The sequence below is a fragment of the Lytechinus pictus genome, chromosome 10 (assembly GCF_037042905.1).
Source record: "Lytechinus pictus isolate F3 Inbred chromosome 10, Lp3.0, whole genome shotgun sequence".
NCBI lineage: Eukaryota > Metazoa > Echinodermata > Echinoidea > Temnopleuroida > Toxopneustidae > Lytechinus > Lytechinus pictus.
Genome location: NC_087254.1, coordinates 6,342,937 through 6,368,104, shown reverse-complemented (window position 1 = coordinate 6,368,104; position 25,168 = coordinate 6,342,937). Strand labels below are relative to the sequence as shown.

The following is a 25,168-nucleotide window of genomic DNA, read 5'->3' as shown; positions in this document are numbered from 1 at the left end:
GTGCGCTCAAGAAGATATCACTATTATTATTATTATTTATAAAATGCCTTGTTAATTAGAAATCTAAGACACAATGACTTACAATGTGAGCTCTTCGCCTTGAGAGGATCGATCTGGTGGTCTGCTATCTTTCCTTTCAGTCTCTCAATCTCTTGCTTCAGCTCTGTGATGATGTTGGTATACTGGGCGATGTGGTAGTTCACATTCATCCGGTTTGGTTTCACCTGTGATTGGAATCAACATTACAATTACATTGAGAGCGTTGTTAGTCTGCACTCCCCCAATAGTTATATCTGGAGGAGAGACTTGCGGGTCATAGTGATTCAGTTCGCTTTTCGCCTCCTATGCACAGATGACGCCAAACCACTAATAATAATAATTTGCAATGAAATATTCTTTTTTATTCTGTTGAAGTAACCCCCGTAGGAACTGGTCGGCAAAGCTTTCCGCCAAGCTGGTTAGGTCTAAGTTAATCACACACAGTGGCCAACCTAACAGACGACAGAAATCACTCTCGGGCCTTTTCTATTCAAATGGAGATAATGGCTGAGCAGAGATTAAAACTCACAACCTCAAAATCAAGGGCCCAATGCCCTTGACCACTAGACTATATGATCCGTACGTAATTAATTGAAAGCTGTGAAGATCTCTGCTTGAAATACATGTGTTAATTCCTTGAACGCTTATTAAGCGCCTGATCAGAGTACTGTAAAATTGGAAATTTTTCGCGGATTTCGCGGCAAGATCGGCGAGCGGAATTGCGTGTATAGTTTTGGCAAAGAGACTGCATAATTTGACCTGTAGAGGGTGACATTTAAGCAAGCAAGCATGAGCTCCAAAATCACATGCATCGCGAGAATTTGTTCCAAAGCAATGCGATCATTTTTTTAACAGTCACAGATCGGTATTTAAATTATGATTTTGGTTGAAATATAAATTGTTTTTGCTGTTTGACTTTGATTGGTGAGTGTTTAGATCTGTTTAGTTTTTAAGACGTTGGGTCGATCGCCTAGCACAGTGCTCAGGTTTGATTGATCCCATGCATGCACTTTGAATAGCCTTAATCCCGCCAGTCATTACCCGGTGCTTGGCCGTCCATACCAGGCCAGCAGCGCCTCCGTTTTGCCTTCCCCGATGTCTGCCCCGCAAAGAAAAGTTGCGCTAAATGTCACAAAAGCTCATGATTGGATCAAAACAATGCTGAATTACGCCGCTTTAGAGCTAGAATTATGATCAGAAAATACAATTTTGTCGCTGAAATATTAATTAAAACCATTCACAGATGGGGAAGAAGGAAGTGACTTTTTGATTAAGGAGTGTGCAGCGCGAATTCAAGAACCCGCCAAGCGCGAAAAAATTAATCCCGCGAAAATAACAGCGTTTACAGTAGTCATGCTAAAGCTGGGGAAATAGTATGCAGCGCTTAGAAAAATTGAATTAAGCGCTATATACAAATCTTGCAAAATATAATTATCATTAAGAAAGTTTTTCAAGTGATAATTGAAACCGTGCCAAGACCTAAAGTGAAACTATCCAGGTCGTATTATGTAAGTCCTAGCATAAGCATCAAACCCTGTTTCAGTGCAGATTAATCCATGCATTGTACGACCGGTTGTAAATACCTTGAGTTTGATCTTCTTGGCCCTATCGGCATACAGCAAGGTGTTCTTGGACTCCTCAAAGAGGTAATCTGCAGGACTGATATTGGCTATCATGACGGTGTAGCAATTCCCACCCAGAGAGTCCTTGAGCAGTCTCGTCAGTTTGCTGTCGCGGTAGTTCACGTACTTGCCACCGAGGCACAGGGCGTTGATGCAGTTGCCCAGAGCCAGCAGCGAGCGGTTGATGTGAGCGCCCTCTATCATCCTTTTGCCACGATTCTGACAGGAATAGTGATGATGAAAATGATAATGATGATGATATAAATCACACCATCAGATTTAACATGGAAGATGTATCAGCATGCAAATTTCAAGTTCCTTGGACCTTGCGTCATTGAGATCACTAGCGAAGACCACCCAGGCCCAAAACCCCCCCAAAAAAAAATATATATATATATATAATTTTTAAAAAAAATTTCATGGACCAAATTAGCCCCCAGTAAGGCAGTATAGTTAGGGTTAAAGTTTTAAAAACATGCTTACAGCTATGTGGACTTTCTCTTATATTCCTTATCTCTTTAGTCTTTTTTCTCTGGCTTTAATGGCAGCAGATCATTTTCTTCTCTTTAATTCCTCACAAGGGTTAAGCAATATTTATACAAATCGAGATACCAAAGAAGAAAACAGACAGAATGAGACTCTGAACATTTCTGGACATAAATACCCCTTTTAGCATCCTATCCAAGGGACAAACTAACCTTTGTCTGCGAGGCCCTCTCAGACCCAGCCAGGTCAATCATGAAGAGCTTGCCAATCTTGACCTGCTGACCGATGCCTCGGACCCGGCTCCTCTCCTTGACCGTGACCTGGAGCACGGCGTGGGAGCGGGAGGAGGTCTTGTTCGCTGCCGTCGGCTCCTGGGTGCGCTCCTTGTTGCCTTGCATCAACAGGTTCATAATCTGTCAACCAATCACAAACAAGGCTTGATTATAAAGAAATCTTAAACAAATCATGCATCAAATTCTACATTAAATCATATGGGCAGGTCCCTCGGAGAGGACCTTAAGCCATCGGTCCTCTGGTTGCTTGCTTACAAGCATTCATGCTTTCTTAGCAGTCAGGTAAGACACAATGCCATTTCACTGTTCATATTGTTTGCACACAATGATGGGCCCGTCAAAATCATTGTCTAATCTCGTGAGATCCACCAATGGATAAAATAATTAAACAACGATAATCAATATAACTATTAAGCAAAAAAATTGGGCATTAGCTGATTTCAATCATAAAAATCATGATCCTAAAGCTGATGATCTGAATGACGAGTGAGTGTTGCTATGATACGGGCCAAGTTGTATCAAAAATTTTCTTGGCCTACAATTCTGATGCCATCTTACTGGTCAGAAGCCATACTCCAATATACTTATTTCACCATTACAGTCTCAACCATCAGAACCCATGCAGGAAAAAAAATCCTCAAATCATCATCTTATTTGTATGTCCGATCCCCGCTTTTCTCCTTTCTTACCTCAATTCAGGAACTGTGCGAGCCAAAATAATTGTAAAACTTTTTTTTCTTTTGGGGGGGGGGGGGCTTTTCATATGAAGAAGAAAACTTAGATGAATAATTTCAGGAGAGTCCCACATGTGGGATTGACATAATCATGGAATGCCAGCAGTAAAAAATCACAAAAGCTAAAATTGAGAAAATTCATATACACTGGCACAGATCCTAATCACGCAGAGCAAATATTTCCCAGTAATTGGTTTCAGTCAAGAGAGTCTCTCACCTCTGTGGTTGATGTGGTAGAGATCTGCTTGATCCCGGCTACTTGGACGTTGCCCGACGCATCCTCTCTGAGATCTAAGAATCCGGACGACGGAAAGAGGAGATCCCGGATCATCTCATTGTAGATCTACAGTGTAAAGACAAAGTGTAGGATATTTTATAAGTATTGAAGGAAGTCAGTCAGTTCGAGGGCAGGACAAGGCTTTAGCCTATGCCATCTCGGGAACCATGAATATAGAAGCGCTTCCAGACTTCTCTATCCAGCATGGATGTCCTCAGTTCGTTAATGCTATCAAGGCCCGAGTCTTCCTTCAGAGCACTGATATAAGTGGCCCGACTTCTCCCCTCTTCTCGCTGTGCCTTGTTTAGGCTCCCAGAGGATGAGAGGATTTGCAGATAGTTCAGCATGTCGGACACATTGGCCCGAATTCACAAAGGTGGTTTTTAAAACCATCGGTTGAACCCATGGTTTATGCAAATTTCCTGTATAAATTACGCTTATTTACTGCATATATTACAAAATGTCCCATGCTGATGCGCGCTTTTGTCAGTGTGCCAAATTGACGCCTGTTGCCATGGTTAAGTACGCTATTTTATTCATTAGTCCACTATTTGAAGAGTGGACTTGTTAATTCAAAACAGTGGACTCATGAATAAAATAGTGTACTTAACCATGGCAACAGGCGTCAATTTGGCGCACTGTGACAAAAGCGCGCATCAGCAATGGACATTTTTTAATATGCGCAGTAAACAAGCGTAATTTACCCTGGAAAATCTACATAAACCATGGGTTCAACCAATGGTTTTAAAAACCACCTTCGTGAGTTAGGGCCAATGACCTGCCAACCTTTTCTTTCTCGCCCGTACTTTGACAGATACTTCTGGCAAACCACCACACAGATTGAAAGAGGGGACTACAATTACATGTATACGCAATATAGCATTGAGTTAACAAAACAAGGAACTTTCATTTTATTTTCTGAATGAACCATTTTAAAAACATACAAAATGAATAATTTATTCAAAAGAAAAATACAAAAGCTTCAAGTCACTTTGGGTAGTATATATTAGAATTGACAGTCACAGAGTAGTATGCAAGAGTTTTGGAGCTCACTCTCTACCTGATTTTCTTTTTCTTAATAGTATGTGACATTGGTGTTTATTCCATAAATAAACACATTATCTATATTCAATATCAATAGCTTCATTTAGTCAAAAAGACTAGTGCAGTCAATAAAATCATTGCAGTTGCTTGATAACGTACCTTCCTGTGCATATTGCACGACCCCTGACCAAAAGAAATGGCCTCCAGGGTCCCATTTCACAAAGACTATTTATGATACCTAAAAAAAAACAATTTCTATCGCATATTTACAGTCAGCCAATCAAATGGAACAATTTCAGTAGCTTTTAACAGTTATTGCAAAATTGCTATTACAACAAGTTTTATGAAACAGGGCTGACATGCAGCATCTGCATCCTAATACCACGATTTCATTGCATAAATTCAAAGCGTGACTCCAATGAAAATGATGATTGAAAAGTAATGTTTCTTGAATAATCTCATCGTCTTGCTTACCTCCAGATATGACATGGTGACAGAGAATATTTTTTCTTCTTTCTTTGATTCCATCTCCGTGAAGAGGTCGTTGAGAGCTTGAGCCATGATCCCGGGTTCGTTGTCCGTGCCAAGCATAGTATACGTCTTACCAGCACCTGTGATTAGGATGAGAAAGAATTTCGAAGAAAATAACTTAAAGGAGAATGAAAACTTTAGAACAAGATAGCTTGTGTGCCACAGAAAAATCAAAGAAACAGATCAACGAAAGTTTGAGAAAAATTGGACAAATAATGAGAAGGTTATGAGCATTTGAATATTGCGATCACTAATGCTATGGAGATCCTCATATTGGCAATGCGACAAAGATGTGTGATGTCACCTATTAATAACTTCCCCCATTACTTTAGATGTATTTCACTTAAATTGCCTCTTTTATCACATTTATCAGTAGATCATGTGTTCTTTCTATAGGGGGGCATGTAATACAGATTTTTAAAGAGCACATCATGGATAAAGAGTTTGTATCACCATAAGAAAAAGCAAAAAGAGACATTTTGGGGGTATTTTATAGTCCATCAAAAGGAAAGTTGTTCACATGTGACATCACACATCCTTGTTGCATTGCCGATGGGAGGAACGCCATAGCATTAGTGATTGCAATATTCAAATGCTCATAACTTTCTCATTGTTTGTCCGATTTTTCTCAAACTTTCGTTGATCTGTTTCTTTGATTTTTCTGTTTCGACTATTAAAAGCCTTACTTATTCTGAAGGTTTCATTCCCCTTTAAATAAGTAACCAAATCATATTAAACAGAAAGACTAGTATTGTGAGAGATTGTGCTTTGGTTAGTTCGTCACCTGGGCCCCCCGTCTTACAAACAGTTGCGATTGATCCGATCAGCCACAACTATGGAAAGCCAGCAACATCAACATCTAAAATGCATCTTTGTTCAAAATATTTTCTAGTTATGAAGTATATTCATACATTCATCATTTTCTTGAAAATTCAGTGTGTTCCTCTTTGTTTACAAAGAGCATTATGCAAATTTCCTGAAGGAAAAATTATGACAATGATGGATTTCCATATACATGTAGTTGAAGTTGATTGGATCAATCACAGATCTTTCTTAATAATTAAAAAAAGTCTAGTGATAAAATGGAAACTACTTCTCACAACAAAGTACTAAATATGGTTCCTTTTCTCTCTCTCTCTGAGATATATTTTGCATATATTTTTTAAGGTAAAAAAATGGATAGATCCAACCCAAGGGAATTAAATCAGACAATATCAAGATTACAAACAAATACTATTTAAAAAAAAATAATTGCAACCATCACATTTTTTCAAGATATAAAAAGATTTTATTTGAAATAATTTACCACAAAGACATAGATGGAAGGAAAGAAAAGAGTAGGCTATGTCTTTGTCGTCACACTGATTTTCACAATTTCAATAATTACCACATAAACATTATTGCAAAGTGAAAATATATGAAATAGTTTCTTGTATTTTAGTATTTCTGGTTCTAAATATACTTTAGAAATTATATGCATGGTAAATAAACCTTAACCACTGTGACTTTTCTTGATGCAAGTTTCATCATATTTTTCAAAGCATTGCAAATTTATCTCTTGCTTTCGATTTCTTACCATTATTTCATATTTCAAGCTTCAGATTGTAAGTGATGTGTATCTAGGACAACCAGTCAACCTTTTTGTTAGTTACATGTTTATGACTTCATATGATTGTACGTCAGGGTTTTTACAGTGTAGGTGTGAGATTCAACAAGATGAAAACCACCTGTCTCTTTATAGACTTATACCGTGTTTACACTTAATCGGCAATTGGTTCTGAACCAAATGCCGATGCAGAATCGGCATTTGGATTGCGTTTACACGTTGTTACACGATGCAAAAACCTGAAATGATACGCATACCTACAATATACATCATAATAAAGACAACGCTGGATCAGTTCGCTTACAATTACGTCACAATGGTAAAGTAATTGAAATGCGCACAAATTGCCGGTGCAGAATCGGCTTTCTGTTTACACGTAGTAAAAAAGCCGATTCTGCATCGGCTCGCGGTTCAGAACCTACTACTTTGGTGGTGCAAATTGCCGGTTCTGAACCGCGAGCCGATTCAAGTTGCTCGCGTTTACACGCTATGAAAAAGCCGATGCTGAATCGGCTCGCGGTTCAGAACCGCGAACCGAAAATGCCGATTAAGTGTAAACACGGTAAATATCGATAAAAATATACATTCATTTCAAGATTTAAACAACTGAGAATGAATTCTAAACATGTAGGATAATTTCATTATCTTTATCAAGCTAAAGAATCGTAAAGGCATCATTAGGACAAGCCTGGATATTTTTTCTTTTGTGTGATTGTTCATACTTCCATAAAACGTGGAAATAAGGGTAGGTTTTCATGATTCATTAAATCTGAATGCTTCTTCAGATCCTGCAACGGTCTGACTGAGCGTAACAAAATCAATGATTTGATATGTTTCGATCGGGCAAAAAGACAAAGACAAAGCATGACACAACGTTTTTGTGATGAAGAGATTATTTGAGAGATTTACAGATAAAGTTGCTTTTTCATCAATTTCATATAGCAGTCATGAATAAAAGAAGCCATTCTCGAATATAATGAGCCATCGAATCTATTGATAACTAAAACATTAGCTACCACTACAAAATCAATGTGATAGCAAACATTTTCTTTGAATCCTTTATTATTTTCAAATCACAGCATGATAGATGATTATCTATATCATATCGTTGGAAAAATCTCATTTCTCAATATGTTGACATTTTTTAAAGCCAGCACAGAGTCGGCTTTTTTTTAATTATGGCGATGCATGGTAGCATATAGTGTCTGAAAAAAAGTTTCCTAATTCCTGTAGAAAACTTTTTTCATAGGAAAAACAAGGTTGCTATTTATGTCACAAATCTCAACAGGGCTTCTCCTTTAGAGGACCACATGTTTTCTTCTTTTTTTAAAAACTTTTAACATAAGGGCTTTTAAAGCTAAATGAACGTAGTTGCAGTAAAACACTGATTTCGTGAGAAAGTCTGTAAAACCAAGGTAAAGTATTAATATATCATCGTGGATCTAGATCTGGTACAGTTACATAAACTGAACTTTGTGAAATCATAATATCTAGCTAAAAAACGATCACACTGAAGATTGCCAGATAGGCACACGTGGGACAGTGTATTATTATTGCTGGAATAAAGACCCGACGGAAGTGACCAAATCCGCGCTTATTTTGCTTATTTCTCAGCAATTACACAATTTCTTCCAGAATCCTTTGGCACATATTTTTTATTCATACAAACAGACACTTCGGTGATCATTATATTAAATTCTGTAAAAAGTCATTTTGAGATCGTTCCCACAACTGGAATTTATCTTTAATAACCAACTGCCGACACATTTCCTACACATGTACATGTAGCTGCAGATGGGCCTTTGTATCAAAACCAACTACTTTCCTAGATCATGATTCCATGTTACAAAAAAATAAATCAATAGAAAAACAAGTAACGGGTAAACATGAAATGATTGAAAATTCTACTCATTGTTGAAACACGCATTCAAGTCCTGTTCAATGGGCATATAATGAAATAATTTGCCAATAATGCTGCAAGGACGATTATACTTCTCCACCTGCTTTGCAAGCGACGATCGGGAGAATGTTAAACTAGGTGCTTAGCAGGTGTTTTTTTGACGTATTGTACAAACGTGAGCAATACACCCACCCAACCCCCGCATAATCATAATACATGGAATGTGAGAGGGCAGAAGAGAAAATGGAGGAGTAATACAAGAAAAGGGAAAAAAGAACATGGGTAGCAAGACAATATTGATAGAGAGAATATAATGTTGCTATATTGGATTAGAATATTAAAGATATGGAATGACAAAATGAGAAATGTATCGAAAAAAGCAACCAAAAAAAAGAGCAATGAAACAGAATGGAGGGAAAAACAGAGAAGAGGATAAGGCAAGAGGACACAATAAGAGAAGGAAAGAGAGACACCTATCAACAGAAATAAAGGATTTGAAGTCAAGGATTGTGAAAGTGACAGTGTGTGACAAAGCAATGCAAACTTTAATAAAGAAAGGTGATGACACGACAAGAAAAAACACAACACAGAAAGTGATATACAGTACAATGTTTTAGTTTTAAAGTACAATACTGTATTTATAAGAAAGAAAACAGGAGAATGAGGCAAGGATAAATTGAAAAAAAAATGTATTTCAGGAGACAATGATATGCATACATGTACATGGATATTATATGTGTGTGTTTACAAAGAAATAGAAGCAGAGAGAGAGAGAGAGACATCTTTACAAAGAAATAAACGGCAGAGAGAGAAAGAGATACGATGATGGCTCAATGAGGAGACGATATATACACAGTGGCGAATCTAGCTTTTTGCTATAAAGAGAGAGGTTTGACAAGTTAGTTTGACCCAATAACGATGAACTGCGGTGTATTGCATCCTACTCCCCCCCCCCCCCATAGATCCACCACTGATCTGCATGCACGATTCCAGTAAACAGGGAAGGGGAGTTTGATCCCACACTCCTTTTTTCATTACTTTTATGGAGCCCGAGGTGGGGGTTCAAAACCCTAACCCCCCCCCTTATGCCCCTAGATCGGCCACTGATACAGTATGGATATCATATGTGTTTGTAAACATAGAAATAACATGCCGAAGGAAGGAAAGAGAAAGAGAGAGAGAGATAGATGACTGGACCAGGGCCCCGTCTTACAAAGAGTTACAATTGATCCAATCAATCGTAACTCTATGGAAATCCATCAGTGTCATAATCTTTTCTACAGGATATTTGCAAAATGTCCTTTGTAAACAAAGGAGAACACACCAAATTGTCAAGAAATCAATGAATTCATGGATATACATTCATATCTAGAAAATCTTTTGAACAAACATGCATTTTAATGTTGACTTTGCTGGCTTTCCGTAGTTGCGATTGATCGGATTAACGCAACTAATCTTTGGCAGATGGAGAGATGAATAGAGCGAATGACGATGGTCGGAAATGACAGCATGTGAAATTGGTGTGATTGGCCCGTGCCTTATTTGTGAAATCACACAGGAGCATGAAGACGAAGGCAACGGGGCGGCATTTATCGCATCATATCCCATCCATCCTTGGATCGATTTGTAACAGGTGATTTAACAGCCACCGAGGATAAATGTCACAAACATGCAAAGTCTTAGCGCGCACTGCCAAGCAAAAATTCTCCTTTAATTCAACCTCAAAAGGACATCTAAAGGATTTCTTCATTTTATCCATTTGACTGATGTTCGACTTTAGGGGTGTGTTCAGAAAAGTAGGTCAAAACAATCTGAATCACTACTGCTGTACAAATGTAATGATATTTATGAGGAGGGGAAAGGAAAACACATCAAATATTATTGTACATAATTGATTTCCCAGCAATTCCTTTGTAATTTGAATCAATCTACATGTTGTAAATACAGTATGTATGTCTGCCATAAAAACAAACCTACATGTACAAGCATTTGTTGACTCTTTGGAGGTTCTGGCTCATAATTTTCTACATCTTTGTGATTGTAAATGATTCTGATGCTTTTTAATGTTTCTGAATAAATTCAATGCATTATCTCTGAGATATATAGTCCTCTTTTTGTAGAAAAGAATTAATTAAGAAGCTATGAAGTTTACCTTGTTCATAAGTTGTGTTTTTGCAAAGGGAGTGGGGAGCAGAAGGTAAGTCATTCTACATGTAGGAAGTTATTTATTCATATGAGTTGGGTTTTTTTATCAAAGGGAGCAGGCATGGGTGGAAAGTAAATATTAAAGCGACCTTTAATTGACAAATCATGGGGAAATCAAGGCTAATCTCGGAACAGAGAAGGGATTCAAGTCTTTCACTAGGCCGCATGCCTGGGGGTGTTATGTAATAGACGCTGGCATGTCTGGGAGGTCTATAGGAGAGCAATTAGTAGACTAACCAACCAGAAGTAAACTGCGTGTTTTCACTTTTGAAACACTTCACAGAGGTTATTTATTTTGGTTTAGCAATCAAGAGACATGCTTTGAGTCTAGGAATTGGGATTGTTGGAAACTGGAACTGCGATGATCCGAAGTAAATAACCATCAAGAGTTCGGTCAAATTCGTGCTGTACGAACTTTTATCGCATTAGTCCGACCGGCGCTCATGACAGACAGATTATATTATGCAAGTCAATTGGCCTTTGGCAAATTTCGTATTGAATCAATTTCCCCATGATTTGTCAGTGGCTGGGCCCTTTAACTCAAATGCAAGAAATTATACAATGGAGCTCACTCTCATACTTATAGGACCCCAGATTCTTATATTGCATTTCATTCACTGAAGACTCATAACAGTGAAGACTGTTTTTTGGCAAGTCCAAATTCCAAACATGAAGACAGCAAATATTGATATAAAGTAATACAAACAAAACACTGTATATAATCATAAAAACAAATATAAGGAATTTATGCAGTTTTATCCAATTAGAAATTGCAAATCATTTATTCAGACATTTACTGACATTCATTCAGTATTAGATAGCAAAAACAAGTGGAAACTTCTCTTATCAAATCAAAAGCCTATATACTGTGTACATCACTTGATAACTTCTGCAGTGGCTATTTTTTCTTTGTAGAGAAATCCTACAAAATTGAGTGATAGAAGACTGAATTGCAAGTGCTCTGGCTATCAAGCATAAAGCACAATACATAATTTTTTCAATAAATTGCGAGAGGTATACCTGTCGCTCCATAAGCAAAGACAGTAGCATTGTATCCCTCAGTCACACGCTGTATAAGGCCCTTGGTTGTTATAGAATATACCTCCTCCTGAAAAACATAAAGAATAAGAATACATGTATATAAAATACCCTATTCTTATACAGTCTAGAGAATGAGAGTCTAGAAAGAGTAAATTAAAAATTCTTCATAATGACTTCACACTCAAGTGCCATCACAGTTGGCTCGTCACAATTTCAAGGTTTATATTTAATAATTTGTTTTTTTTTAGATGTAATTTAATTTTGTTAATATACAGGGTTCATGTGCATATATGTACAAATTACTCTTTCCCATTAACGATAATTGCCCAGACACTATTTATATCACTATTCGGGTCCGGTCATATTAATGAATAATTAAATTTCACTCTATCGCAGACAGGCTCCAATGGAGCGCTCAAACACTTTCAAATATTTCATCCTTGGGAATTGTCGGGGCTTTTTTTTTATCCAAACAGTAAAACCCAACCCTGAAACAATACCCATATACGGCAATATTTGCCGTGTTTCCATGGTAACAGAGCCACGCCAGACAAAATGCAATGCCATCGGGTTATCAACTTGATTAAAATTTGATCTTCGATGCCAGCAGATAATGAAATTCAGGGCTATGTGTTCCCAGCTATTAAAGCAATCAATGAAGAGAGCTGTATTTCACAAAGTTGTATTTCACAATTACTGGAAGTCAATAACCAATTTTTTTAAACAATAGACAGGAAGAAAATATAGATGTTTGATTCTCACAGATCGTATTGATCAACTGTTATCAATCAATATCAAATTCATGTGTTGGTCACACGTGATACAATGGCAAAATAATTGGTTGAGAAAATTGCATAAGATTTTATCTTGTTTTGGTTTCCTCTTTTAATATGAACATCTAAAGGATGTTCTGCTTTTAAAATGAAGTCCGTTTTCACCAAATTTTGCACGGAGTCACTTTGATGAAAGACAAATATGCAGAATATAATATAAATTTTATGTGTTTATTCTTTTTCTTTCTATAGGAATTTGAATTTGCCATAATTTGATAACGGGTTAACATGTTGTGCATGTACTGTAATCAAGAGATCTCGGCATCTCATGGTTTCACTGTAGAAAGTCTTTGTCATATTTATTTAAAAAAACTCTAGATTACCAAATTGTAAACTAAAAGTAAAGAAAGTATTCAAAGTGGGGGCCCATTTATTTGTTTAAATTATAATTAACAGTACCTTTTTGTGGGGGGAAAAAATCATTCTCCAAAATGTCCATGAGCTGGAAATTTGCATCAAAATGAAACAGAAAAATTATGTGTATTGCTGTATTAAAGAACCTTGTAATTTCCATTAAAATTTTCAAAGCTGAAGAAGGTATATTATCCTGGAAAAATTATTACGGAAAGAGGTTTCAAGTTTCAAGTTTACTTTTATTGATTTCAAATCCAAACAGAGGATTACAACCATAATAAAATTAACAATTTTTTTACAAATTATTGAACATAAGTTATAATGAGGTTTAAACTAAAAATACCAGCTTCATCATGTACATGTAGCTCCTGTACTCAACCCCTGCCCCGGGCCCCCACCCCCCCCCCCCAAAAAAAAGGCATGTCTTTCAAAATTAATATGAGAGGCTCATTACAGCACCCAAAACATGGCATTCATTTCCTTTTTAAAAAGAAATTCAGCCAAATTGAAAAAAGGGGGGAATACACCAAAAAGATGTCAAACAAGATGGGTATAATATGGAAAGAGACAAGTGATGATTTGCTAAATGTTTTTAAGATGAGAGTTAACGTGTAATCACTTATATTACATCCATCAATTCCTAAAGAGCCATCCACATTTGATGGGATTCCATGGTTACTATTAAAGTAAACAGAAAAGTCCTCCTCACTTTTCAATAAAACTGTGGTTAGAGTGAAAATAATGAATCATTCGCACTTAGATCATCATACTTTCATTGATCTCCTCCTGAATAAACATGGCGGAGGATGGTTGCTATGGACACAGCTGTCGAGATGAAGCTCCAGCTATTGCCATGATGGGATGATTTCTATTAATCACTTATTATGTAAAAGGCCCAAACCGCTCACTTCAAAAGAAGCGCTAAGAGCTTGGAGTACCGGTATTTCAAAAAAAGGCATATATCTGAGATTGATGGCAGTTATAAAAAAAAATCTGTAACAACAGGAAATTTTTTTTTTCATTTTCGGAAGGTATTTTTCACAACTGCCTACAGGTAAATCTGCAACATTAATGTTAGATAAGCTTTTACATTGCAGTGAATGAGGATTTTCTGGGACTCTTTTTTTTTTTTCAAACTATTTTCCAGGCCTCTTTTGAGAATTTCGCGGGCAAAATCACCCCGAGCACTCAACATAATTTTTCCCAGGTAGCAAATATGATTCTATCCCCTAGGGGATACTGAAATTAATTTTCATTGCTGAAACATGCCAGCTGTGATAAGGACAAAATTACATGGGGGGGGGGGCTGAGGCGAATAGCTCCCGAAAAGCTCAACAGAGCCCTGGAAATCCCCATTCAGGATTCCAAGCTTTCAAAAAAACCAAAAAAAATCGCTGATTTTTCCCTGATGAAGTTTAAAAATTCCCTGATAATTATTTAAACTCATTCCGAGTTTCGCATGTTTTCTAAGTTGTTGCAGTGTAATAACATGTTTTTTCAGTATAAAAACAATAATGTAAAACTAATTAGTACCACCATAACCAGTCATTCAATGGATGCTGTTTGGATATGCAACAAAGTATAACAGAGTCTGACTGACTACCGTGCTTTCAACTTTTGGGCTGATAAAAAAATCCCTGATTTTTCCCCTCATTTGATGCATTTTTTCCTGATTTGAGGTATTTTTTATCAAATTCCCTGATTTTTCCCTGACTGGAAAAAAGTAAAATAATTTTTCCCCGATTTCCCTGATGGGCTGGGAACCCTGCCATTCATCAAGGCTTATCCAATGTTGCAGATTTAGATAGCAAATGGGGAAAAGTCGCCCCTGAAAATTAAAAAAAAAAAATTTATTGCCTGGCTGTGATCGTTATCTGGCTAGCAGAAGGGTGGTGGTTTCGCATGAGCTCTGATTTGTCGATGCCTGTGCAGCTGGCAAAAGGTGTTAGCTCAAGCGCACGTCACACAAAATGTATAACGCACTAGAAAGTCAACACTTTCTACCAGCCAAAAACTCTAGAATCATGAAGTCTTTCTCTTTTTTTTTAATCAATGTATTTATTTTGTACATCGTACATGTATCACCTGCAAAAAAGTTAACTACTGTGAAGATGTAAATTGCTAAAGTTAACATTATTATTTCTTTCCTCCTTACTATAGGCAAACCCCTCGTCCTACTTTGGAGGGTTTTGTGCTATCATGACAAAATACATAAGGTGGTTTCAAACCGGTTTCAATCACAAGAATCCCCGTTAAATTACGAGAACATTTTTAGGCTAAAAAATACCCATTAATTATTCCTGCATTCACACCGCCCTGAAACATACCCTTCGGGATAAATTCCTGAAGTTAGGAGCATGCGCAGTATGGTCTAATAAGCAGGCAAGGCGCGAGATTCTAAACCACTAGCCCAGCAGCCACCCACGGCGCCCGCGCCCAACGACACGCTGGGCTAAAAGTTCCCGTAAATTGCTTTACATTGCCAAAATACCTGCGACCTTGGAAAAATCTCTGCGAAAGTTCTCGTAATTTCGCCAAGTACCTACTATTTAGCAGGTATTTTCTTTCGGGGAAATTACGCGTAGTTTGCTTTCACATTACCAAAATACCTGGTATTTTCTGATCGGGGTAAATTTCCCGATCAGAGAATACCTGGAACTGACGAACTTTGAGGCGGTCTGAAACCACCTTTAGTCTACCATAGCATCCAATCCATCTTCTTGCACATGTCTCAAGAAGGTTGTTGGCTTTTCTGCTGAAGTGGATTATTGCATTATGAATTGACGGAATTCATTAAGGTTCCCTCAATATCAATGTAAACGTTGAGACAGGCTGGCGGACAGATGAAAATAGGAAACCTCTATTTCAATGTTGACCCACTCTATCTATCACTAGATTACAATATGTACACATTGACGGCGTGACAAATGTAGATCAGGGCCCCATTTCACAAAGAGTTGCGATAGATACAAATCACACTCATATTGAGATTGATCTCAAATTCCTGTCCCGTAAGTACACAAAATTTAGATCAATCGCAAGATGAGACTGATTTGAATCTATTGTAACTCTTTGTAAGACATGGCCCAGTACTTTTCATTTGATTCACATCTTTATTACATGCCTTTATCCGCTATCCACTACCTCATTCACTCGTTTGTTCTATTAATTTGTTGAAATGATGGATGGATTGGATAGTTTGACACAGAAACTGAATTGAAATCTTCAAAAATGAATTGCTTGGTTTTAACTTCAAAAGTACAGGGTGTACAAGAAAGTATGAGACATTGATTCTTGTTCAATTAATTTGCAGACTATTTACTTACTGTAGAGTATTAAAGTCATAGCCAAAATGAATATTTGCTTTAAGCAAATTTTACCAATACCATTTAATTCACTTTTTAAAGAAAGTTCAATAAAACTACTCACTTGATGTTGTCAATAACTGGCGTTTTACAGGCAAAGGTTTGATTGGTTATAAAACATCTGTTACACTGTTCATATTTATTTATCTCCTCGGCCTTTATTTGTTAGGCATAATTATGAGAAATCGGAAGTACAAAGAGAAAACAAACTTTCTACACCAGCAAGGAGTTACCAGCAGCTTTTAAAAATCATTTTAACACAGGTATCCCCTGTGTCACTTACAGAAGAAACTTTGTTATGGTTAAATTCCATGGTCTGTGTCTGTAAAAGTAACATTTGTCAGTATAGGCCTACATAAATATAATAATAGCATTCATCCTGGTAATTAAATTTGTACGAATAGACTTTAATTAGATGCTTCAAGATGTAGAAAGTAGTATAATGGTCAATGGATCAGAGAAAACAAGGAAGAGAACTGGGTGATCTTTATAATTATGTACCCTTTCATACTCAATAACACAAATGAAAAGGCTGTTGGTATTATAATGTAAATAGGAGCTACAGTACATGTACATGTACATGTAGCACTGTCTTGTTCCTGGGCATACCTCCCCCCTATATTTACCTTTCAGACATTTTTCTTTTCTTTTATTGGGGATGCAGTGATAATAATATTGACAGAAGATAATTCTATGAGAAATGATGGTGCATCTTACCTGTGTACTGGTTTCATCAAATGCTCTATCAAAGACATAGTGTTTCTCTCTGGATCTCTTAGCTCTGAGGACATCATCAGGGTCATCTGTCGGATCCCTCAAGATAACAACCTGAGGAGCAGAAACAAAAAATAATTATAGCGCTTAAAACATAACTTTATCAGAAGTCTCTAAGTGCTCTACATTAATGCAGCGTAATTGCACTGGCTTTAGCAGAGCAGCTATTACATGTACTGTATGTGCACTGTGTTTCAAGGAAACAGATCCTACCAGGTACCCATTAACCTCACCTGACCTGGGTCGAGTGTAGCACAATGTGGGTAAATTTCTTTCTGAAGGAGAACATGCCATGGCTTGGAATCGAACCCACTTCCCTCAGATTGAAAGACAAGAGTCATAACCACAAGACCACGGCACCCCCACACATATACAAATGATACAGTACACAATATTAAAGAGTATTAGTAAAAAATATGCACAAGATACCTCTGGGACAGCTCTGAGTGACACACCTGAGGTGTAGCCGAGGGCACTTGGACTGTTTCATAGGTTACAACTGTAGAGAATTATTCAAATGCCCAAGCAGAATGATGTGCATTATTTGTTTTATATGATAGTGAATAAGTGATAGTGGATCCTTGTTATTTGATAAACCATCCTAATCCAAAAACCATGACAGGTCAATAGAACTAGTCGTCAGTACCAGTCAATGGCAAATTTCCCTATCGACTGGTCACATTGTATTTTTCAATTCAACCAGCCATTTGATGACAGCATTGTTCAAAAAAAAAAAGTGTTTTGCAAGACAATGTATACATGTGCATGTAGTACATGATTTCTAATTATTTTAAAAAGTGGTTGTTATCAATAAAACTATTTTTAGAAAAGAGAAAAAAAAAATCTGAAAAACAATTTTTACATTCGACTCATCTACATGTACAGGTCGTGATGACGTGATCTGACATGTTTCCTGAAAGCTCTGTAGAAGATATCACTGGCTCTCTTCCAGAAGAAAATGCCAGATCGACTTTGTTGAAACGAATCAATATTTCAGCCTGGACTACACTTGTAGTACTATATTAAGCACACATTAAAAATGGACATTAAAAGTGGAGCACTACTGCGAACATACAAACAGTACCAGATGTTCACGTATGCCAATTTTGACTTGCATGCAAACCCCCCCCCCCAATAATTACACATGAATTTACATTGTAATATCTATAATTTTCACAAGCTGGTACATGTACAAGTTTGTGTAGGTCTGTTATTTTCCCCAATGATGCTTCTCAATTTTTAATTTAGTTTTTAAAAAATAAATCACAATATTGATGCAAAATAAGACTTTAAAACATAAAATATCACATTTTCCTTATTACTAATAGTATGTAAATCATCTCACGTCATGAGATAGATAAATGTTCCCTTCACCCCCCTCACTGTTCCATCCCACAATATCCTATTATCTCTGATGTAAGGGTAATATATAGCATCTGAATTTTAATAATACATGTAGCATCTGAATATTGCATCAAATTTCAATTCAACCAATTGATTTCGTTTTTACGTATTTAATTCCGATATATTTATAGCTGTATTCTTTCCTTGAGTGAATTTCATCTAACAAATTAAACTGTCGGCTGATCAATCAATCATATACACACGTCATCTGTATGCTAAATACATTTTTTTCAATTATTAAATGGGAATTAGGAAAAGGATCCTCTTATGTGATTAAAATCTCAAACATCATATCATCCCACAAACAAATATCTTTGCAGTTGTGAGTGACAAGTCCCCTACTGCAACAAAAATGACAAATGAAAAGTGGTGAGAGTCATAAACTATTGATTATAGCAGAAAAATATTTAAAATGGGGGAAAAAATTGATAGATTTGTAAATCAAACTGACAGCAAGTAAATTACATACTGTACATGGTGTATTATAGAAATAGATTATGTAAAGATCTTTGCATTAGTTAGTAATATTTGTAATTTGTACAAAATAATGAAACACATATATTTCAATCATTCTCCATGACTTTCCACCCGTATTTTGTGTCTCTTCACATTAGGTATCATCTTCCTGATTATCATTTAAATTCCTGTTCTATATGTAGTTATTTTTAATAAAGAATAATACATTTGAGGAATGAAATACAGATTCTTGTCTTGATGTGGTTGTATACCAATAATCAAATATCAGCATGAACAGAAACTTTTAAGCGACCTTTAATTGACAAATGTAACATACTCAGAAGATCACGTCATGACACAAGCTCTGCCAGTTCAAGTGTGTTTAATGCGCAATGCGACTTCGCTAACGCTACACAGTAAATTCAATCATGCGGACACCTGTTGGTGCTATGTCGGTAACCATGACAATCACATACCTTACACTGCTTCCCCTTTTAACAAGTGGATTCTCCGACACTGTATAAATTCGCAATGTTTTGAAAATAACATAATATACCAGCAAGTAATCTGAACAGTAAATTTCACAATTCAATATCATGTTTCCCTTTTTTTTAAAGTAGGCTATGCATCTTATAGCTATTTGTTTTAGAAAATGTTTAACATGAAGAGCAATAGTTTCTTTTGGTTATTGAGGGTAATATGACTCAAAAGTAGCAAATATTATTCGTCTGATAAAGTAGTTTTGCAGATCAAATGGGTTTTCCAATTTCTCTATTATTTTAAAGTCTATAATATCCGCAATCTGACATTTCTTTATAAATGCTCATGAGTATCAAATAAATCATAATTTCATGTATAAATGCAATGTACTTCACGGTTGATTCTTTATAGTAATAATATACTGAATAAAACTTTTAACTTTTCAAACTCTCTATCCTTCCTTCTAATAGATCAATACATTTTAACAGAGATATAAGTCTGTTTATGTATTATAAAATAATCATACTGTTGTATATGCTTGAAATTAAATATTCCACATATAATTATCTCACCTTGCTTGCATGTCGTGTTATAAATTACACGTGTTAACACTTGTTAACTCATGCTTTATTTTGAATAAATTAACCTGTCAATTGGTTTACGGAGTCTATGTGATCTTCGAGGTGGATGTGGTGAAAGTTTTTGAGTAACCCCGGGTGTAGCCCCTGGCTGTACATCTGTACTTAGGCCGCTTGTACTTTTGACTGGGGATTTCTCTATTCCCACTTCAGAATTTAACTGCCGAGACTGTGCGGAGTCTGGCAATGAAATTAAATCAAAACTATCATCCAAATCTGCATGATCACTAGACTCTGGCAAACACTCTTGGTTATCACTTGCTTTTAACATGTGATTTACATGAACACTTCGAACTCTACCACTTATATCAACTAGATACCTTCTACTTCCACAAACAGTAACAACTTCTCCCAACTCCCATTTACCTTCTTTGTGTGGGGGAGCAAGGATACGAACGTTCTCACCAACATCAAATGAACGATACCTACGACTACCCTTGAAATATCTCTTTTGACTTGATTGTTTGTTTTCTACTTTTTGAGATAGATCTGGTAAAATCAAACTTAGTCTTGTTCTAAGCCTTCTCTTCATCAAAAGCTCAGCTGGTGTAAAACCAGTAGTTGATTGAGGAGTAGTACGATACTTCAACAGAAAATTGGCTAGTCTTCGCTTCATACTAAACTTAGAACTACCATCAAACACTTGCTTTTTCAAAGCTTCTTTCACTACTCTTACTGTTCTTTCTGCAGCTCCGTTAGATGCTGGATGGTAAGTGGGAACTAAAATATGCCTAATTCCATTTTGTTTCATGAAAGTTTGAAATGCTGCAGAACGAAATTGAGGCCCATTGTCTGAAACTAACTGTTCGGGTAAACCATGACAAGCAAAAATGGACCTGAGTTCATTCATTGTTTTCTCAGTTGTTGTATTAGTACCCATATGAATTACTTCTATCCACTTAGAGTGACTATCTATGAGAACAAGAAAATGCTCACTATCAAACTCACAAAAATCTACATGGACTCTCTGAAATGGTCTAGCTGGCCAACGCCATGTTTCTAACGGTACTCTTGGTGGTTTGCTTCTGACATTTTGACAAACAGAACATCTACTAGAAATTTGCTCAATTTCTTTGTCAATACCAGGCCAAAACATAAATCCTCTAGCAACAGCTTTCATCGCTACAACACCTGAGTGCTGAGAATGAAGTTCATCAAGTAACTTATGTCTCAATGACTTGGGTATTATCACTCTATGTCCCCATTTGACACAACCCTGATCACATGACAACTCAAACCTTCTACTGTGATATGGTTTCAACTCATCATTCATTGGTTCTGTTTCTGACCAACCATATAAAGTTTGTTCATACACTTGTTTCAAAACAGAGTCTTTCTGAGTTTCTGCAGCAATCTCTGTTGCTGTTACTGGAAAGTTACTGTCTACAACATCAGTAACATAGATACTACCTTCTGTACCATCTTCAGAATCTTCGTGAGGCAAACGAGATAACGCATCTGCGACAGCGTTCTCCTTAGAACTGAGATACTCTATGTTGTAGTCATACTGCGAAAGAAGTATTGCCCACCGCTGCATTCTTGATGCTGCCATTGTCGGAATCGATGACTTAGGACCCAACAAATGAAGTAGCGGCTTGTGATCAGTGATGAGCGTAAAGTTTCTACCTAGCAGATACTGATGAAACTTCTTGATACCGAAAATGATACCCAACGCTTCTTTCTCAATCTGAGCGTAATTACGCTCACTCTTCGTCAAGGTGCGTGATGCAAATGCGATTGGCTTTGTTTCTCCATTATCCATTACATGACTTATCACTGCTCCGACACCGTAGCTAGATGCATCACAAGACATCTTCAATTCACGCCTGTTATCATAGTGAACGAGAAGTGCATCACTGGTTAACATTCGCTTGCATTTCTCATATGCTTCCTGTTGGGCTTTCGACCATTCCCATTTCTGTTCCTTCTGTAGTAACTTATGGAGCGGTGCTAACACTGACGCAAGATCCGGTAGAAATCGCGAATAGAACTGAACCATCCCCAAAAATGATCTTAGCTCGGTCACATTCTTTGGCTTAGGAGCATTGATGATTGGCTCAATTTTCTCTTTGACTGGTTGAAGCCCCTGTGAGCTTACTTTCAACCCTAAGTACACCACTTCACTTTCCACAAAGGCACATTTGCTCCTTTTTAGCTTCACATTATGATCATTCAAACGCTTCAATACTTGCGCGAGCACATCAAGATTTTCATCCACTGTGGTTGTAGCTATCAATACATCATCTTGATTACACAAGCAATGGGGGATACCTTGAAGAATCTTATCCATTGTCGCTTGGAAGATCTTCGGTGAGGACTTAATTCCATATGGTAGTTTTGTGTAGGAATACAATCCCATATGCGTGTTGATAGTAAGATACTGCTGACTTTGCTGATCCAAGTTGAGTTGTGCATACGCGTGAGAAAGATCCAACTTCGAGAAAACTTTGGTACCTCCCAACTCTGCATACAAATCCTGCGATGTGGGAAGAGGATAACACTCGTCATCAACTGCTCGATTGACTGTGGTCTTATAATCTCCGCAAAGACGAACACCTCCATCGGCTTTCGGCACCACTACGATCGGAGTTGCCCAGTCGCTGTAGTCTGTCTTTACGATGACTTTGTTTTTCTCAAGGTTTCTTAACTCTTTCTCAACTTTTTCTTTCAGTGCGTACGGTACTGGTCGCGGTCTACAGTAGACTGGAGTTGAATTCTCCTTGATTCTTACGTGCGCTTCCACACCAGAAATCCCTTCATAGCTGTCTTCAAACATTCCGCTATACTGTCGGAGTAGACTCTGCAATTTTGAAGACTCAACATGGAACACGTTATTCCAATCTAACTTCAACTTAGTCAGCCAGTTCTTACCCATCAGTGTAGGACGATTCGTGTAGCTTGTTACCATCATGGGCAACAACAATGTATTCCCTTCATAGGTGACTTCACATTCAAATTCACCACACAAGTCCAACTGCTGACCAGAATATGTTCTGAGTTCTAATGAATTTGGTCTCAAAGGTACATCACTGAAGTTTCTCTCATATGTGTCCTTACTCATAATAGAACAATCTGCCTGGGTATCAATCCTCATAGTCAAGGATTTCTTGTTGATTACAACTTCTGTTTCAAACTTATTGATCGAATCTGTAGCATAAACACAATACAAATTCAAATTATGCTGCATAGAATTCTCTAGATCATCAGTTTCATCCAACGCATGAACTTCAGCATTGCCGCCAGATCGACGCGATTTACCTTTACTCGGTACACTAGACTTTCCTCTATTTGACTTACAAGCTTTAGCTATATGTCCCTTCATCTCGCACTTGAAACATTGTGAACCTTTAAATGGACATTCTTGAGGTGGATGATTTCTGGAATTACAGCGATAACAGTTTCCATGCTTTTTACTTTCAGCATTAGAGGGTTTGGGTTTACCTCCACGACTAGTTGGTTTAGCTTTACGGGTGTAACTTTTCTGACTATTCACACTTCCAGCATTATGAACAGAACGAAGTTCACGAGCATTTATTGATGCCATCTCCATCGACAACGCAATTTGGCAGGCTTTATCAAAATCTAAATCTTGAGTATTCAACAGTTTGTTCTGAATTCGTTCGTCAGCCAACCCGCAAACAAATCTGTCTCGCAAAGCTCTATTCAAGAAAGATCCATAGTTACAATGTAAGGATAAATTCTTTAAGGCAATGATGAACTCACCAACTGTTTCACCTTGTTTCTGATTTCTCGTTCCAAACTTGTAACTTTCAGCAATCTCTAACGGCTTAGGATCGAAATGATTCTTCAACTTATCGATGATGTCGTCAAATGTTGCATCTTTCGGCTTGCTGGGCGCTAACAAATTTGCGAGAGTTACGTAGATTTCTGTTCCAATTTCAGTTAGTAAAATTGCCTTTTTCCGTTCCTTCACGAATTCAGCATTCTGGGAAGTTTCAACGATGTTATTGGCCATGAAAAACAGTTCCATACGTTCGACATATGAAGTAAAAGGTTCGCGAGCCTTCTCAAAGCTCCCTAGCCGTCCGATATAGCCACTGGGCGTCGCCATGTTGTATCACGCATTGACTGAATACACGTGCGAATACCATGTGCGAATACACGAAGACTTACTTCCTAGTTCCATCAACAATACGACGGTAACTTTAACCAGAAAATGTCCCTTTATGACCTCAAAATTAGGATCAAACTTTCGTCTCACAGATTAGCAGTCCCTTAACCAGCAAAATTAAGACTTTAAGGCTTTCGTAGACTCTTTTCTGAGCATCCTCGTCGCCAATTTGTAACATACTCAGAAGATCACGTCATGACACAAGCTCTGCCAGTTCAAGTGTGTTTAATGCGCAATGCGACTTCGCTAACGCTACACAGTAAATTCAATCATGCGGACACCTGTTGGTGCTATGTCGGTAACCATGACAATCACATACCTTACAACAAATCATGGGGAAATCAAGGCTAATCTCGGAACAGAGAAAGGATTCAAGTCTTTCACTCGGCTGCATGCCTGGGGGTGTTATGTAATAGACGCTGGCATGTCTGTGGGGTCTATAGGAGAGCAATTATTAGTTAGTAGACTAACCAACTAACTTTTGAAACATGTAACTTCACAGAGGTTATTTATTTTGGTTTAGCAATCAAGAGACATGCTATGAGTCTAGGAATTGGGATTGTTGGAAACTGGAACTGCGATGATCCGAAGTAAATAACCATCAAGAGTTCGGTCAAATTCGTGCTTAACGAACTTTTATCGCATTACTCGACGGGCGCTCATGACGGACAGATTATATTATGCAAGTCAATTGGCCTTTTGCAAATTTCGTATTGAATCAATTTCCCCATGATTTGTCAGTGGCTGGGCCCTTTAATTTCAAGTAGAAAAAAATAAAATTGCATTCATTGACAATGATGACGATGATGAGACTCATGAGATATCGACTGACTAATAATCACTCACAGGTCTCCCTTGACTCGTGTGGTTCGTTAGTCACAGCTTAACAATACAACCATTCGAATTAACCTTATTGTTCATGAATAATAAAATATTGAATTATAAAAGCACTCA

At 37.3% G+C, this 25,168-nt stretch overlaps 2 protein-coding genes across 2 annotated transcripts in view; both read right to left on the bottom strand.

Moving 5' to 3' along the window:
• The window catches only part of LOC129269659 (kinesin-like protein KIF19), a 37,070-nt gene extending 19,625 nt beyond the window's left edge, over positions 1 to 17,445 (bottom strand). Inside the window, exons 1-8 of the mRNA XM_064105903.1 lie at positions 17,338 to 17,445; positions 17,048 to 17,158; positions 11,758 to 11,845; positions 4,970 to 5,106; positions 3,392 to 3,517; positions 2,360 to 2,560; positions 1,623 to 1,880; positions 83 to 224 (exon numbers count right to left, since the gene is read on the bottom strand). Coding sequence (XP_063961973.1) covers positions 83 to 224; positions 1,623 to 1,880; positions 2,360 to 2,560; positions 3,392 to 3,517; positions 4,970 to 5,106; positions 11,758 to 11,845; positions 17,048 to 17,158; positions 17,338 to 17,445 — 1,171 coding nt within the window. The remainder of the gene's footprint in view (positions 1 to 82; positions 225 to 1,622; positions 1,881 to 2,359; positions 2,561 to 3,391; positions 3,518 to 4,969; positions 5,107 to 11,757; positions 11,846 to 17,047; positions 17,159 to 17,337) is intronic.
• A 1,886-nt stretch (positions 17,446 to 19,331) lies between these two features.
• LOC135155621 (uncharacterized protein K02A2.6-like) lies at positions 19,332 to 24,534 on the bottom strand. Its single transcript, XM_064105199.1, has 2 exons — positions 20,180 to 24,534; positions 19,332 to 19,976 (listed from the first exon to the last, which is right to left on the bottom strand). Exons 1-2 carry the CDS (start codon positions 24,152 to 24,154, stop codon positions 19,965 to 19,967), a joined length of 3,987 nt encoding a protein of 1,328 aa, XP_063961269.1. The 5' UTR covers positions 24,155 to 24,534; the 3' UTR covers positions 19,332 to 19,964.
• Positions 24,535 to 25,168: the final 634 nt, after the last annotated feature.